The sequence below is a fragment of the Cydia pomonella genome, chromosome 16 (assembly GCF_033807575.1).
Source record: "Cydia pomonella isolate Wapato2018A chromosome 16, ilCydPomo1, whole genome shotgun sequence".
Lineage (NCBI taxonomy): Eukaryota > Metazoa > Arthropoda > Insecta > Lepidoptera > Tortricidae > Cydia > Cydia pomonella.
The window spans coordinates 14,259,150-14,278,407 of record NC_084718.1 but is presented as its reverse complement, the minus strand read 5'-3'; the positions used below and the strand labels follow the sequence as shown (position 1 = coordinate 14,278,407).

Genomic DNA, 19,258 nt, shown 5'->3' with positions numbered 1-19,258 from the left:
ATATATATATATGATAAAATATTGTTTATTTTCTATTCAAATTTGAGAGAGAATCTTTTGTATTTAGGTACAATTTCATCCAATCTTATGCAATTTCCTTAATGGTACATGCTACTCTACGTCTAGCCAATTCTTTATTTGATCCATGTAACTTTTCTTAAGGAGTCCCTTTCCGCGATGGATTTCAATTCTACACTCTATTATTTTTCACATGAGATCGTCGTGTCGTGTAAGTCGTGTTCCATTTCCTATACTTTGACCAATATACTTTTCTGTAAATAAAAAAAAGGTAATTTTTTTAATCATACAGACTACTACTTTCTTGGGCAAAAAATGAGGGAAAATTTAATATCATTTTGGTTAATAGTAAAATATCTTATTTTCTTACTAGAATGGATGTCAACGTTACAAAGAATTCAATCAAGGAACAGTTACGAAAACTTGTCATTTCAAGGAGTTCCAATTCCCACCCCACATCCCATTACCGGGCTTTGGAAACTAATCAAATTTATAATTGTAAACGAAAATTTGAGCACTTGTTTATATTTTAGTTATATATAATATAGTTTAGTTAAATATAATAAATGACCGATTTCATATTTGGGTTTTTAAGTGATATTGACAAGGTCACACTTTTTACTACTAAGGGTTATTTTATTGTTAAGAAGTTATTTATTAACTTCAAATTATAGATTTAGGAACACGTATTACGCAAAAAACTAGAAAAATATGTCATTTAATTAATTTTGATATCCCTATACCAAACCGGATCCGGTCCGGCCGGATCCGGCCGGATTATGGCCAAAATCCAGCCGGATCCGGCCGGATTGAAAATCAATCCGGTTTGCAATCCCTAATCACCAGGGTCTCAATCATAATATATAATAATCTAACGAAAAAAATGCTCTGATATGAGCCAGAAATAAAAGACAAAATACTTTCGCAAAGATATTTATTTCGTTTATATGAACAAATGTTAAGCGTTCCGAATATTCTTGTATTCGAGTACAATTCATGACAGTTTAATGAGCTATACTACAATGGTGAAAGATGATTCTCCAACTACTATATACAAATAAAGACAAACAACAAGCAAGAAGTTTCCACAGGCAAGAGTTAGGCGCTTTTCCTGAATGACAGATACAGTACCCAGCAACGCTTCCTCATTGGATGAAAGCGCGGGAGCGAGGCGCACCTCCACATCTGAGCCAATCAGGTAGCAGTATTGATGACGCACCGATTCCTTATTGGCAAGTCAGGTAGGGCCTTAAGTAGTTGAAGATTCATAAAAGTTATTACAGGATTTGATACAGAAATGATTTTACAATTTCAAGAGACTACTTATAGCATGACGTTAATATTATTATTGTTCGTATTAATACTTTATAGCTACCAATTTGCGAGACTGACAACGTAGAGGTCTGATCAAATTGTCATTTTTTTACAAGTCAATTTTCTTCTGACAATATCAAGTCTGAGAACATACGCAATAAACTGTAATAATGAGAATTAGGGCACTGGGCTGCCCTCCAACGAATGGCTTTTTCAACCTTATGTTAAGGCCGCAGTGGTTACTTTATCATAAAGATAGGGTAGTGTACTTTTAAGACAAATCATGGAGTAGGTTACCATGTTTATATGTCGTAAAATACGATCAATCGTCTCTCATCAATCCAAAAATGTATACTGTCAGATGACAATTGTCAAGTTTTTCAAGTAGGAACGGGTTTTTAGAAAATACCTTTATTTTACCACTTTGAACAGACCTTTACGTTAGTTTCTAGTGTGTTCATACAATCACACCAAAGGAAGATATTGTCATAAATATACTTAATTTCAATTTATTTCTACAAATCAAGCAAAATTATTTGGACAAAAACATCGCGTGCTAATATAGCAATAAATAACATTCATTGAATGAATAATAGATTACCATAATAATGAAGCTAAAACATCGATACTAACATTAAAATATTATGCATTAACAATAAAACTTAATAGTGAACAACACAAATCACAGTTACGTAAGTTGAAAGCGCGTACATATAAATACAATAAGCGCTTCACTGCAATTATAATTTATAAAAGTATTTTCATATCATTAAAACATACAAAAATTAAACCTAGGCTAATATTAAAAACATACAATTAATATTTTGATCCTGAAATAAACTAACAATGACTATAAAATATAACTTAATTAAAATAAAATTGATTTTTTCAAAAATAAAAAATGTATTGGACAAAATTATATTAATATCTTTTGATTCACTAGAACCTACCCTACGTACATTAATATCACACGGCCTTACAGTGGCCTTATACATACACGTACTGATATCATACATTGATATTTGGTAACATTTGAAATAACAAAGACAACCACTTGGGATAATGTTCTAAACTATTGATTTTTACTTGTCTCATTTGGTAACAAACATTCTAACCTCAAATTATAACTTTAAGAAATAATCTAATAACAAACCTCAAATTTGTTTAGTAACATTGCTAATAGATTTTGTTGCTAAATGTTAAGAGAGTATAGCCGTTTAATATTGCCATTATTTTGGATGTAATTTGAGGTTAAAATTGTATTTACAAAATAAGGCACGAAAAAATGAAGCTTAATCGTAAGAAGGCATTTGTTTTGCCTCAAATATCTAACAATATGAGTAGGTAATATGCGAATATCCACCGTTTTCAATCCGGCCAAAAATGTTTTGGAAAGAGAAATTTAAATAAAACGAAACCATTAAAATTAGCTTTAAAATGATAAAGCTACAAAAGGTTCGTGATATAAAACTGCTCAGGTATAAAATCTACTTTAGCCAACAGCGTCACGCCAAGCTGCCTTATTCTGTAAACTTGTATCTTACACCCTACCCCCTCCCTATCTAGTCTGCGTAATAAGTTATAAAGAATCAAATACGGTCTCAAATATTACAAACTGCGCAATATTTAGAATTTGAACTGTCGTAAGATGTTCTACCGCGAATATAAAATAGTATAATTCATATGGGTTAACCCTTTTCCAGGCCACACCAATCTACAATTTTTCCCAAAAAATGCAAATATATTCCCATTCATTCAGCTTTGGTGATTCATTTGAAGACATGTAACATTTCCCGAAAGCGCAATCTAATTTGAACCTTAAATTGGAAGGCTACAGTTGAAATTCTATTGGCGCGTATGTGGTCGATAAATCGTACTATGCCTGAAAAAAGGGTAAGAATTTAATTTTAATTCAACTATTAAATCTCGCAAAAAAGTTCAGAGTATACTGTAAAAATCTTTAAAGTTTATGATTAAAAAAGGAGGACATACATTGAGTAAGTATGTTGCAGTATTAGGGGGTAGGGTCTCATCTAAACGACTCACCCAAGCACAAGTCTCAGAATAGCGCATTCACAAAACTGCCTAAGCCATCTACAAATACCTCCGACTTACAAAAATAAACAAATGTAAACATTACATTATTTTACCTTATTACATTTGAAAAATAAACGATTTCACTTGGGATATATCTTGTAGATATGCAGTTATATATTCGATATAATAAGCCGCGTAAACCGACCACGAAAAACTACATATCCTTTCTCGTCTGAGAATAACAAAAACACTATTCCTTTTCTAAAGAAATGCTTGTTATATTAGATTGGATAATTGATTATGATTTGCATATAATATTGCGTATCTAAGGTGTCTTAATTTCAGCTACGTACGATTGATTACGGGTAACCAACTACATTTTTGCATACGACTACGTATCCTTGCTTATGAAGTTATATTACACGCTTGAGTATTTCTATTTACTACACTGGACGACTACCTATTATAAAAGTCTGGCTAAGGAAAATAGATCCCAAACTATGCATAGAATAGTTTGATTAATGATGTTCTCTTTAAATTTGATGGTTCAACTTCCAATCATTAGCCAGACTATTGGCGGGGAAGCATAAGTGTTGTGGCTCTTGTTTGACAGACGTATACATTTTAAACTACAACTTGAATAAATCAAATGCCATGATTTTACCTAAGGTCTCCCAACAAATTGTTAATATGGTTCGATAGGTACTGGGATCCCGCATAGTATATTCGTTAGCAGTGAATTTAAATTCAATTATATCTATTTATAGAACACAGGATGATAATCAATATCATAATTCCTCAGTCTATTAATATTACAAGTAATAGATTTCTTCGTCGTGTGTCGGTTAGGATTTGAATTTGAGTATCTAAGTACATTATATTCAATTATAGAGAGACATCGAGTTCATAATAATATGTACATAATTTGACTACACTGTTACTGTTTCATATCTAATTTCAATGTTTTAAGATTTATTTTTCTAAAAAAAAACGCGTATATTCAGATTTTTTTTGTCTGACAAGCAAAGCGATTCAGAATTCAAATATAGTCAAGTAAGACGAGTCGGTGGAATAGGCGCCTTATTTTGGAGTTTTTTTTACAATATGAAAGGCGAACTATTAACAAGTGAGCAAAGGTTTTCATTTCGTTATAAAGAAGGCGTTGTTCGCCTCTTGCATTAAGTATCGTTTATTTACATTGATACATAAAACTAAGCTCACATGGGATAAAGTCACAGTGAAGGCAGGTCACAGTGAAGTGAAACTGCGAGAATATCTCCTTTTCTTTAATGCGAGTTAGTATAAACGAACCGCGACATGTTAAACTGATTTAACCCTTAAATGCATAGTGTAGGAGTAGGATGCAGCCTACACAACAAAAACATATAATTTTATACAAAATTAGACAATATGTATCTATTTGTTCTGTTAATTTATACAAAATACATTTGTTTTAAGGCGAAATGTCAGCAAACTTGAAAAAAACCCAGAAGTTGATTAATTTAGAAAGTTTTATTTTTTGACTCTTAGTATATGTAAGCTTTTCAACCTCGTACCCACTACACACGGTACTCCACTGAAAAGCTCTCCATTATATCACGATTATATAAAATACTACCACTATATTTCCCACAACCAGCAAAGAATTAGGTGGTACATAGGTGATATATATTCATTTCGAGGAAAAAGAAAAAAAACATGCATTTAAGGGTTAAATCCATCTTGAATGGGCCTACCCTTAGGGTTGTCTTTTTGATAGTTTGCTCGAGGAAAAGTATCCAAAGTAGATTGACGCACGTAAATTTGCCGTACGGTATGGTAGTATGTCTCATTGGTATATTTTATTAGCACAAAAAGCCACTACATAGCGTATATGTAATTAAATGATTAAGTCGATAACTATACATTTTGTTTATTAACCTAGACTACCTAGTCTTAGAGGGGGCGATCGAATATACTTATATTATACACACAGTAGCTGAAATCATTTTCTGTTGAATTTCTGCAAAATGCAGGTAGTTAGTGAAATTTCCTACCATATAAAAAATGGGAATAGGTTTATCTAAACGTGGCGCTTTTAAATCGATCGCCGCTTCTACTGCTCAATCCTAGACTCCCGGACACTACATACTGTCAGACACCTTCAAATAGGTCTTAACCTATTAAAATAAAATAGGTCTTAACCCTTGTCAGTTGCACCAAATCGCCTGTCACCGTTAAAGCGTTCGATAAATTTTATTGTACGGCAAGTTTCATGATTAACTGCTAAGTTAAGCGAAACAGTTCGCTAATTGTTTCGCTTAACTTCAAACTCGGATAAAACCATTCGAGCCTCTTAGGAAATATCAAAACACCAAAATCGCATAATTTGACAGTTGGATTTATCCGTGTTTGCAGTTCAGCGACTCAATTGTGGTTGGTGCAACTGGCACTAAGCCTTTCCTAATAGTCTACGATCCGCGGTATCTAGGCTTATTGGGTACGATTATCAGTAAAGTGGCTTGAAGGATTCGATGACTTTGAACTAATACACGGCAATAAGTAAACTATCGCATCACACTCCACTGATGTCGACTCAGCTAACATCGAGGCGACTGACCGCCCGTGACACTTGTTACAATAGTATAAGGTCTATAAATGATCCGCGATTGTATCTGCTGCGGTAACTTGTCCCTCCAGGCGGCCGCGAACTTAGAGTGCGCAATGCTTTAATGTGAACCTTGTTACAATGGTATACGGTCTATAATAGATTCTCGTTAGAGTCGTTAGTACCTATTGTTGCGGCAGCATGTGCGTCCAGGCGGCCTCGAACTTGGAGTGCGCGGTGCTGCACGCTGATTTGGAAGCCTCGACGACGCTTAGCGGGAAGGGTTCGCTCTGTTGGGAGAGAATCAGTTATGACCTTTGTCTGGATTTACCTAAATTGTCTAGATATACTGTGATCTTTTAAATTAAGTCTATCCGTCTAACCAGGGCTTTAGTTTATTACGGTGTTAAGTTAACCGCTTTTAAGCTGTGGCAAATAAAAATTTGTTTAGTAAGTTTCTGGAAAATTTCACAAGAAATAAATGAAAGAATTTTCGTAATTGGGAATGGAAAGTTTCGCTCTCTATAAGGTACGTACTAAAAATGAGAAGTGCCCAAATTTTAACCACGTGGAAAATTTTGCAATTTCCGTCCGTCTATCCATTGTAAAAATTTGCTGGTTTTTTATTTCAAATGTTTTATCGCCGGGCGAAGACCGATCAGCACTTCAGCTTGAGTTACTTACAAGGATGAATATGAATATTTACGTTTGTAGAAATAAATCATACTCACAGTGAGTGCACAGAATGCCCGCTCGACGGCGGCGATGAGTCGCTCCAGCTCGGCACCACTGGCCATCACCAGCGCCAGTCCTGAGCCGCGCTCGCGCGCCTCGCACACTGACCATTCCTGTACAAACACAACTATTAATAAATGGTGCAAGAAAAAAAATGTATTTTCTTCCAGTGACAGCTTCGAAAGACTAGCATGATTCTCAAACATTAATATATAACACATATACACCCACACATAACACAACACATATATATATATATATATGGTGTGGGATCTATGGTGAGTTTATTATTATTATAGGCTGTGATATGAATGAACTGAACGAGCGGCGTTCCTGCCGCATATACAGAATGTAATGTAAATGTAACGTGTTTTTTTTTTTTCTATGGAGAATTTCGCATAAGCCGGCCAACTCTCCATACAAAGGCCAAAAAAATTTAGCGTCAAAAAAACTTTTCTTCTACTTTTTCCTAATCAGAACACGTTACCGAATATGCCCTTAAACGGATCGATATAATTTTTTAAACACAATATAAAAAAATCAAAATGTCACTACCGTTGATCAACTGCCAGAAATAATTTAAAATCTACATTTCAAATCGATGTGCCAGGTGCTGCTCCGATTCTTCATAAGTAAACTGTCTTTAAAGTGGATTGCTGAATTTTTTTCCCTCTTCTACACCCTTTATCCCTACTACGCTATTACATATTTTGCTTTCCAGACTTTGGGAGTGTAAGTGATGAGGGGTGGGGGGAGTGTTAAATAAGAATACTGAAATTTGTATCTCACCAAGCAGCACCAGTTTTCGTCGGTGTCGGGTATTTTGAAGGCAGTCAAGTTCTTGAGCGAGCCGCACGCCAGTATCTCGACGTCCGTCCGCATTTCGGCGATGTATTCTAAGACAATAAGAATACACAATTGACATTTAGAAAGTCGGAATGTCTACGCAAAAAATATTGCTTGATGTAACTATTTTTCTGGCCGTTGCTTGTTATAAGTGTTATAACTGTGTTTCTTTTGACGAAATTCGATTTGTGTCCAAAAGCATTTTTTTCCAATTCCTCGTGAGGTGGTTCGTTCTGTGTGGATCCGCCTAATGACATTATTAAAACACCTGTAGACACTAACCCCCTTATTCATAAACGTGTACTAAAGTTACGATGCCGCTAATAATCGTTTGTCCCTTTCCATCATACCAATACGTCGGAAAGGGACAAACGATTATTAGCGGCATCGTAACTTTAGTACACGTTTATGAATGAGGGGGTAATCTATCTATATATGTACCTTTGAGCAGCGCCTCCTCCTGGCGCTCCTTGAGATAGGCGGCGGCGCCGGCCACGAAGGCGAGGTCGAGCGGCTCGCGCACGCTCAGCACCTCGCGCGCCGTCACCAGCACGGTGCACGCGCACGGCGGCCCGGACCGCTCCGCGGAGAGACCGTCCTTCTCTTCTAAAGCCTGAAACAAACATATTGATCTTAATACGCTGTCACTTGTACGTCAAGATGACGACCAGTCCCCTTCGAGCCTAGCGGGTAGTGACCCTGCCTATGAAGCCGATGGTCCCGGGTTCAAGTCCAGGGTCAAACACGGGGCGCCGCACGCCCACCACGGAGCGGAGCGCGATGGCGGTGCGGAGGGAGGTGTTGGTGTGGGGAGGGTGCCGTGTGGCGTGTCTATACCTGCGCCGCGTGCAGCAGCAGCGACTGCAGCCAGGAGGAGGCGGCGGGGTCGTCGGGCGCGGCGAGCAGCAGCCTGGCGCCGGTGTTCATGGCGATCTCGAAGCAGTGCGGGCGGCGCGAGCTGTCCACGTGGCGCCGCACGCCCACCACGGAGCGGAGCGCGATGGCGGTGGGGAGGGAGGTGTTGGTGTGGGGAGGGTGCCGTGTGGCGTGTCTATACCTGCGCCGCGTGCAGCAGCAGCGACTGCAGCCAGGAGGAGGCGGCGGGGTCGTCGGGCGCGGCGAGCAGCAGCCTGGCGCCGGTGTTCATGGCGATCTCGAAGCAGTGCGGGCGGCGCGAGCTGTCCACGTGGCGCCGCACGCCCACCACGGAGCGGAGCGCGATGGCGGTGGGGAGGGAGGTGTTGGTGTGGGGAGGGTGCCGTGTGGCGTGTCTATACCTGCGCCGCGTGCAGCAGCAGCGACTGCAGCCAGGAGGAGGCGGCGGGGTCGTCGGGCGCGGCGAGCAGCAGCCTGGCGCCGGTGTTCATGGCGATCTCGAAGCAGTGCGGGCGGCGCGAGCTGTCCACGTGGCGCCGCACGCCCACCACGGAGCGGAGCGCGATGGCGGTGCGGAGGGAGGTGTTGGTGTGGGGAGGGTGCCGTGTGGCGTGTCTATACCTGCGCCGCGTGCAGCAGCAGCGACTGCAGCCAGGAGGAGGCGGCGGGGTCGTCGGGCGCGGCGAGCAGCAGCCTGGCGCCGGTGTTCATGGCGATCTCGAAGCAGTGCGGGCGGCGCGAGCTGTCCACGTGGCGCCGCACGCCCACCACGGAGCGGAGCGCGATGGCGGTGGGGAGGGAGGTGTTGGTGTGGGGAGGGTGCCGTGTGGCGTGTCTATACCTGCGCCGCGTGCAGCAGCAGCGACTGCAGCCAGGAGGAGGCGGCGGGGTCGTCGGGCGCGGCGAGCAGCAGCCTGGCGCCGGTGTTCATGGCGATCTCGAAGCAGTGCGGGCGGCGCGAGCTGTCCACGTGGCGCCGCACGCCCACCACGGAGCGGAGCGCGATGGCGTTGGGGAGGGAGGTGTTGGTGTCGGGCGGATGCGGGCCCCATTGGAGGACGCCCGCTCTGGAATAGAAAATTGGAATTAGAAGGATTTAAAATTTGTATTGTCATTTGGTAATGTCAAAAAATAATTATTCCTATGGTAACGTAATCTCTGCATCGGTTAGAATGCATATTAAAATTTGGTTTGGTTTGTTACAGAATACAAAAGATAATACATGAACTCTTAGGGGAGTGGCAAATAGATACAATTCACACATGTTCTTATTTATTTATTTCTGTGGCCCTAGTGAAAAAGGGTACAAGTCTCTGGCAGCGCAGGTGTAAAGAGGTGTAAGTTCCACGTAACACTTATGCCCTTATACACCTAAACTACCAGATACTTGTACCCTTTTTCACTAGGGCCACAGATTTAATCTTTATTGAACAATACCTGAAGGTACAAATGGCGGGCTTTTTGGTTCTTCATGTATAAACAGCAGGGTCTTCCTTATTCGAAGACCTACCTGCCTGTTTACTTTTTGACAATCTGTGGAAATATTTGTAACTATAACGCGGCTGGATGTAGTAGCATACCTGAGTAAGAAGTAACAGGGCTCGAATCGTTTGCTGCGGTCGGTGCGGCACATGAGGTAGCCCTCGAGCGGCGGAGCGAAGGCCCCCGGCGCTTCAATGAGCCGGTCGCCTGCGTCCCCCGACCAGGCGCGCCCGTAGTATAAGATTTCTGATACCTAAAACAAATCAAAAACCCACTTATTTTTGTAACTGTGACAGCATTGTTTTGTATGGAAATTTCAGTTTAACATTTTTACAATAAATGTCTTAAATATTTTTTTTTATTGTGTGGCAAGGCAGTCGTTGAGGTAGCAACAATATCTAATTAACTATGACAACCAATTGGCCAATAACAAACAAAAGTGCAGCTGATGGTGTTGCTACTGCAAATTAAATTAAAATACATGGAACGATAATTATTTATAAAATTTAAGCCGAGGCGGCGCGCGCGTTTTCCTCTCCTGAGCGCGCCGCTTCGGCCGAGGCACGTCTACACTGGCCGGTTTGTGCGCGAGGAAACTGCCTCGCGCGTATGCTAGCTCTGTGTGGACCCGTCTTTATAATAAAAATTATTCTGTATACTTTAGTAATGCTGTTATTGGATGGTTGTCATCCCCAGGGCAGCTTAGTTTGAAGTCATTTCCTGAGTGGGTTTTTGCCCTGGATGGGCCTTTCAAGGCTCTGAAAATTTAGCATTTTGCATTGTGTATTTGTGGTGCTTATATGATGTGAGTATAAGTGGATATGCAGGAGCCGCTGCTTTCTTGAGCTAAGGGCTCATGAAACAATTATTTTTAACAGCAACTGTAAGTAAAGAATATAGTGTCTTCAAATTTGCTTCCTTTGTCTGTGAAATCTGACTGTGTGATTGTTTCCAGTCTGCTGGTGAAATAATGTAGTTGGGAGGGATTGTCACACCTGCGAGATGATTCCACTCTTGGGATTTCCAGCTGGTAAGTATCTTAGAAAATGTAATATCTCTTGAAGGTTAGGATGCCACAGGCTTCTTGGAAGCTTATAAAATTTTTTTTTTTCTTTCAGCTGACTGGGAGTTACAGTAACATTTGTTGCTGCTCTCGTTTTGCAGTTTAAGATTATGGAACTATTTCCATGTATGCGGTAAAATGAATTGATTGATCTTGAGGAGAGTTCGCCTACAAGCTGAGGCCTTAGTCCGTCTGCGGTGCTCCGTGGTGTTGGGTCTGGTACAAGCAGAGGATGGCACAACGGGCTTAAACTGGCGGTATATGTAGAGGTTGATGAACGATTTCCTTCCATCCTAGAGGCATAAATTTAAAGAACATAGTAAATTTATTACAAGTCGTATGTGATGGCAATTGATAGTTTAGGGACTAACAATCATAGGTAGCCTAGGTAGGACTGCTTGTAAATCATTAGGAACAGCTTTTGGCACGACCCAGTTCTACTCACTCACATTGTTAATATAAGCCGCTAAACGCTAGATTAATGATTTACATGCAGTAAGATTTTACTGTAAGAAAAATAGAAATAAAATGATGTTACAAAACTAACATTTTGGTTAAATATCCTTTGATATCCCTGAACAGCTGATGGAAATAATTTGTTAGCACCTGTTTCAAGTTTGGAAACGTTGTTGTGCTTTTGACAGAGGTGAATTTTACACCGTAAATTTAGTTGAGTTTAGAAACATTATTGTACGCGGTTTTCCTCTAGTGTTTCCCCATAGCCGGGTGGTGGAAAACTAGTGTGACAACTGCTATACTCTAATGATACAGTTTGTAATAAGAAAATATTTGAGCATTGGCACAGTGCAAAGACTTGCGGTACTTAGTCGACAATATCTAATTTGTGGACAAAACACCTTATTTTCGCAGTTCGAAGCAGAAGCTCTTAAAACATAAAACAAACACCAAATCAGTTGAAAACTTCAAGCCGAAATAGAAAAAAGCTAAAATAATCATAACAGATTCCTATATACGGTCGAGGAAATTGATTATTTAGCAATTTGCGATTTAAGTAAATTTAGTTGCACATACTTATGATAAGAACTGTCCAATGTAAAGTGAACCGTAAACTGCTAAAGAATCAATTTCCTCAACTGTACAAAACCTGATGGTAGGCACTACAACAAAATTACGAAATTTGTAGATGAATAAAGCCTAAAACATGCGTACCTGTTGTTCATTAAATATCTTACAATAATTTCCAATAAAACGGTTGGTTTTAATTGTTGTGTAAGATTTTCGACAAACATGAACATGCATCATTTTTTTCTAGGACAAGGTTTACAATAATAGCGGTTTTGGATACTGATTTATGAGTTACTTGGAACTGGTCTACCACTTAACTTTTTCGGTTGGCAAAGTTTCTAATATCTTATCTTATTATTGATTATATCTTGAGTACGTTGAGTAGATCAGTATTATCAGCAGTAATTATACATTTTAAAGCTAGGTCAATTTAATAAATACTACTAAACTACCGCACTACCTCACCAACGGTTTGAGAAGTGAGGGGTAGGTATCGCATTTATCAGTAGGAGTTATTTAGTGAAGGAAAACACCGTGTGAATTATGCGGAATATTTTACAGACATAGTATAGCAGCATAGTTGCCCTTCTGGGTTGCAAAAATTGCTGAGCTGAAGCATACCAAAATATATGTCCTAAACGCCTAAATATTACCCTTCCTTCCAATCACTCTGCACTTACAAACTTGTTATGTTCGTTATAGTTCGTGTTATCGACTATGACGCGCGGATTTGTCAAATCTAACCTATAATAACATGGCAATACGAATAGAGGCACGCGTCTTCGTGAATGACACGATTTATATCTTTATTTATCTAGTGTAAACAAGGTGAAGAAAAATATCAACAATAAAGATACGTTAGACCTTCAACGAGAAAAGCCATTGACAGTTGCAGATAACACTATCATATTAGTACCACTATAAAGACATTTTATCTACATACTATATTATGACTATAAATAACATAACAGTGCATAACACCAGCAAGTCGTTATGATAAACCGTGCATACATGTTTTAATTAGTAGTATCAACACGTATCGGCGGTGCTTGTTAGTTTATGCAAAACATCTATGACTGAGTGCATCCGCTTCTTGACATCCTGAGTTTTACCACATATGATATACCTCTAAACGTTTGAAGTTGCATGAATTAAGTAGTAGTAAAAAGTTTTTTTAATATCATAACTAGAGTAATTATATTGAACTATTCGATATGGGTATGGTCGATCAAGTTCCAACCAAGAGTTCCCTTACGAAAGAAAGATCCCTTTATTTTACTACCATTTTTTTAAAATCGTAATGTGACCAGTGATTGTATGTAATGGCACGACAATAAGTAAGACCAGAGCAGTATGACCTCCATAGTATTTTAGGTGTGGGTGACCCTATTGGGGAGAGGATGTAAAACGCTGACTCTAAACACGCGTCACCGCCATGTCCCTAATGACCGGCAGCATATAGGCGATATTCTTGCGTACATTCCATAGGAGTAATTAGCCGAACAACATAACACCCTACCCAATAGTTACGTTACAACATTATTATTCCATGCATAGACGCTTCTACCTTGTCTTGGTGCCTTTGTATAGCGACTTCAGCAACCAAATGCCTGCAACTCAACGGTACGATGGCAGGCGGCTGCGACAGCGGCACGCACGATACCAATATATGAGCTCTCCATTCTATAGAACACACTAGGCAAACTTCCATAGAACCCCCAACAGTTACTATAAGTTAAATAATTTTATAGACTCGCCTTAGTCTTCTAAGGTAACTTCAGTAGCCAAATGCAATCAGCGGTATGATGGCCGGCGGCCGCGGTACACGCAATTGCAAGGTACGCGCACTCCACTGCAAAGAGGATACCCGGCGGACGCCCAGAGAACACCCTACAGTTACTATGAAACATGTAATGATCCTATAGACATTCCTTACCTTATCTTGATGCCTTTGTCTAGCCACTTCAGCTGCCAGATGCTTGCAACTCAGCGGTATGATGGCGGGCGGTCGCGGCACGCGCAATGGTGATGTCCGCGCGCTCCACTCCAATGAGGACACTAGGCGGACGCCCAGAGATGACTCTCCGGTCACAATGGAGCAGGCGATGTTGCCCGAGATGTCGATGATCTGAACGTATTGCGCTTCAGGACCCACCTGGCGGGGAATAAATATACATATAGTACGGCAAGAGTCGCTTGTCAGTGGAGCATAGGCAGGGAGACTTATCCCATTCATCCCACTCTTTTTCTTGTTACTGACAAAATTGGCTTGCCAGACTACACCCATTCCAAAATTAAGAGTTAGTGTACCACCCACAATCGATTCAAGTTAAGTAATGCCAACCTTTTCTAATTTGAAGGTCTATAACGTTTAAATATCGGCCGGGAAAATGCCTAAATGAAACATATAGTCTGGACCTATACAGTTCTTACCAGTGTTGGCCGAACGTTAATTGCAAATTGCAATTGACCATGAACCATTACAAATTGAATCGTAAACCGTAACGGACGGTTACAGTTTACGATTCAATTTGTACTGGTTAATGGTCAATTGCATTAACTTTTCGGCCAACACTGGTTCTTACAGCGTTTCAACAGCTTTCACTTTGATTTACGCATTTTGATCAGCCCAGGTTATTTTGGTGTAATTTATGGTTTTTTACGACATCAATACAATTGGAGGAACAGAATGGCCCAAAATAGCAAATGACAGAGAGAAATGGAAGAAGCTGGAAGAGGCCTATGTGTCACAAGACACGCTGGACACTAAATCAAGAAAAACTGATAAAAACTAATAAACAATGATGTGCAGTTTAGTGTCCAGCAATAAAGGCTATAATTTTTTTTTTTTTTTGAGAAAATTTAGCTGCCGCTAAACTTTAGAAGTGGTAGACCGAATATTGCAAGTATGGAAAGACTGGAAAGGAAAGCGTTTAATAAAACACTTCAAGTAATATAAAATCCACATCCCTATGTGTATAAAATCCATATAGAAATAGGGATATAACATAATTAATTTTCAAACTTGGACAAGTGGTAAACTAATAATAGATCCAATGTAAATGATTCATTCATTACATTTAGCATTTCCTCGTCAAATATCATTTTAAACATGGTATGATTATATTAGTATCGATTATATTATAAAAACATTTGCATAAATAATAATAAAATATGTATGTCGTGGTCGCGGCTAACCCCTAGACCACGATATTAATAATGCATCATAAAGTCTTTGTCTAATCATTTCATTGTAATTATTAATCAAAAGTTAAGCTTATTAATTTACAAGCCTGAATGCAAAAAAGATCTGTTAGTTTGACCCAGTATTAAAGGCCGAACCATACGAAATTCGTACTGCAGTTCGTACGACAGTTGTAAGATCTCACCGCAATAGCATCTAATTCGTTGTGCGGCAGCCGGCAAAGTATGTCGTATTGCGTGCCGCCAGGGGTCAGCCCCGCTACGTACAGGGCGTAGTCCGTGATGAACACCAGTAAAGGGGTCCACACGCCGTCTTCCATGTTGTACTGGGACTGTACTTTCATCATCTACAAGTGATGAGATAAACATTAGTGATAAGTTGATGAGATGTAAGATGGTGATGTACAGTGTCAACGTAATGAGTGCACATGGCCATCTTCTCAGTTTTGTCCCGGCTTTTTAGCAAGGCTTGCTAAGGGTAGCTAGGATTCGCTTTTTAGCTCACTCTGATAAAGTAATCCCAAATTTGGAAACCTTTAAAACCAGTGGGGAAACTAGGCTTTAATCAAATTAGGTTGGTGATGTCTTGTGTTCTCAAAAAGCAACGCTAAATCTAAAATTATTACGTATGAGCCGAAGTCAGCTGCCATAACCGACTTTATGTTTTAAAAGTATAGGACAAACTTTAATACAAAATAAAGAAGAAAAAAAAGTACCGTCTACCGTTAAGATAATCAAGATTAAAGAAAGTAGGTACCCATGTAATTTCATTATCTAAAAGCATAGCAAATTAGCCTGTAAGTTGTTGTACGAATAGTGAGTCAGACATTGTGTCGTCACCTTAGCCTCGTCTCTCGGCAGGGTGTCGCCTGTTTCTTACCCTAACATACTTCCAGTCTTTGTAGTTTTATTTTCAAGGTCTAACAGTTAAAGATACCTATATAATTAAAATAACGAAAGTGTGTGAAATTCAGACTTGAGTTAATCTAGAAAGTGTAACATAAAGATTTATTCATATTAAAATGCAAATATACATTTCTTGTTATGTGGAGAGTGAAGATGACAATTAAATGGTACCTACATAATTGCACTACATGTAAGTCTAGGTACTTACATAGTATACATTTATGTTGTTAAATTGGTGCAATGGTGTAAAGCTATTTGGTTTATTTAGCTAAATTGATACGCAACCTCAAATTAAAAGCAATTAATCAACTCATCAACTCACCCTGTTCAAAGTTTCATTAGGATACGAGAATATTTGTAACCTCAACTTCTCATTGCATTCTATGGCGACGTTATCTTCAAAGCTGTCAAAGTAGGATGGCTCGTCGGCCGTCAGCAGCCGCACCGACAGCCTTTTGTTCTCAATCACCTCTTTGTCCACGAGACGCGACATTCGCGCCGCGGAAACGTGGAACGTATCCGATACATCCTCAAATGGGTATATGATGCTCGGGAAACCCTTTTCCATTCGCAATTTGTTTTGAAAGAACTTATTATTCCGTATCTTTAGTTCCAAGTCTTTACGTTGACACACATTCTTTAAATAACGATTCAGTAAAGCCGATTTGTCAGAGTTTAACTTCTGAGAAGGACTGTCAAAGAAGTCATCTGCGAAATCTTCACCGCCTTTTAAAGTAGAGTTATCAGTGTTTGAGCAATTGTCACTAGTTTGTTGTTGTTCTTCATTTGTTTTTTGTTGTGTAGAAGCTGATTTCCGACTGTAACGGTTGACATTTTGCCTTTTAGGAGAAGATAAATGCTTTGGAATACCATTTTTCTGTTCAGTTTCATCCTGGACATTCTTGTTAAACTGTCTCTTGGGTGTAGATGCCCTGCTAGAGGAATCTGTATCAGTCTGTTTTAGAGTAAAGTCGGCTTTGCTAGTACTAGTCACTAGCTCCTTTACTGGAGTGCTTTCTGGTATAGGGACAAATGTTTCCTTGGGAGCATCAAATGCAGTCTGGAATGTATCATGTACATAACTGTAGGACACTCCTTTATGTTCATAAACTGTGCTCTCACAGTTCACAACATATTTGTTTATTGATGGAAAAGCATCAGATTTGTTAGCAGATTTCTTGTCATATTGCGCTTTCATGTTCAGAGTTAGTTTATGTCGCGGAGAGCCCTCTTTAGGTGTCCTATCTCCTGCAATATTGCTTTTTGTTGAGGATACCATTTCTTTAGGTGTAGCTGCTTCTAGTTGCTGTCCATTTAGATTAATCTCCACGAAATCATCTTCATCATCAATTTGAAAGCCTGAATCCAAGCTTTTAGATAGTTTTTTGTTCTGATTCACATCAGGCAAAGCTTCAACCACATTAGTCAATTCAATACTGTTCTCGGGTAAACCTTTTTCTGGTGTAAAATTGAAATTAAAATTCTTGTAAAAGCTTTTCAAGGAATAAATAATGTTGACATCCAGTAGATTTAAGACTTTGCTATTCTGTTTTTTCTCCTCAACTACATTGGTGGTTATGTAGCGCTTTTTCTTTAAGACAGATTTAACTCTGTTAGGGCTTTCTGTAACTTCTAGTGGCTTCTTTGTTCTATCATGGGGTTGGTCTATATCAGCTTCAGAGAAGTATGTTTTCCTCATAAAAGCTACATGAGCATTATTTTCAAATCCATCACATGAGTATGATTTTTGAGCTTTGTCACATTTTCTATGTAGAAGTGTAGCTTCAGTTTTATTAGAATGTGAGGAGGATGAGTCACTGGAAGAAGTCTCAGAATCACAGCTAAAATTAGAATCTGAGCTGTTGGAGTCACATCCATATAATTTCCCTCTTGGTCTTGTCTCATTGTTGTTATCTTTATCTTTATTGTCATTCTCCTGGTTTTCATTATCATAATCTTGACAATACTCAAATACGCCACTTCGGTCAGCTTTGGAGTCACCATAAACAAGTAAGTCAGACATGGTCTGCTGCACCACATCCGCTGCATACTTCGGTGACCTATCTCCGGATGCGCACCATGAAAATCTATCAGGTGGAATATTATTCTTTTGCCTAAACCTATCACAATATGTGTTATCTGGTATATATGAGATAAAACCTCGTTCAATATGAATATTATCTGTTTTAGTATTGTTTAAAATATCCTCATGGAATGATACCCGTTTTTTCTGTGAGCTGCCGCCGCTTTGTGACTTCTTTCTGCATTTTCTCCTATACACAATATCTTCAGAGAGTGATTTCTTTGGCTCATTTACTCGTGTTGGCTTTTCTATGTTTTCAGTAGAAACTTTCTCACTCTCTAACGCTTTTAAAACTACATCTGGCAAGTTTTCATAGACTGGAGATTTTTTGTTTGCTTCTACAAGCAGTTCAGGGACTATGTCTTCAGGCGCTCCCATATTCTGATTGTCTATGTCGCTCCGAGTCATGAGGCTGCTGGTTGTGCTCTTGATCATGTCCTGAGAACAAGATGGAGCTGCATCATAGAGGCTGTCGCACGCTAATTCTTCAGCTCCAACTAAACTGTGTGACATCAAAGCCTGACTGGTTACCTCAGAAGCTTCACTGTCCAAACACAAGACACCAGAATCACCGGGCGTATCGGCTAAACTACTAGTCGTACTAGACACCAAATGCAAGTTGCTTTGTAAACACAAATCTGTAGGCTTCCCCGCACCGTCGTCTGCATTCTCCATCTTCGCGTATTGTTGCGAATCTCCCCCGCCAGTCAATGCCGCTGTCGCAACAACAGTGTCGTCAGTTCTATGACGACGTTTGCTTTTATCGATCTCATTGCTTCGCAGCTCCATTGACTTGTCGACCGACATGGCAAATTTTCGTTTTTTCGTGCCGATTTAATGAATGTTTCCACTTAAAATAGATTATTAATGACGGTTTTCACTTATGTATAGTACACATTTCGCGTTTTATGTGTAATATTCGCGCAAAATACGACACCAAACACATAATGACGAACACAAAGCAGCCATTTTTATTTTTCTATTTTGACGTCAGTTTTTTTTTTAATTTTTTTGACGTATCACCTAGAGCTCCACTCTGTTCGTGCAAATTACGGTTTTTTAACTACTTGCGTGCCACCTA

At 39.5% G+C, this 19,258-nt stretch overlaps 1 protein-coding gene across 1 annotated transcript; it reads right to left on the bottom strand.

Moving 5' to 3' along the window:
- Positions 1-935: 935 nt before the first annotated feature.
- Positions 936-19,173, bottom strand: LOC133526479 (uncharacterized). The gene is made up of 9 exons (XM_061863133.1): positions 16,417-19,173; positions 15,374-15,535; positions 13,921-14,139; positions 9,994-10,148; positions 9,255-9,480; positions 7,979-8,150; positions 7,481-7,587; positions 6,688-6,804; positions 936-6,246 (listed from the first exon to the last, which is right to left on the bottom strand). Exons 1-9 carry the CDS (start codon positions 18,982-18,984, stop codon positions 6,142-6,144), a joined length of 3,831 nt encoding a protein of 1,276 aa, XP_061719117.1. The 5' UTR covers positions 18,985-19,173; the 3' UTR covers positions 936-6,141.
- Between the last annotated feature and the right edge of the window lie 85 nt (positions 19,174-19,258).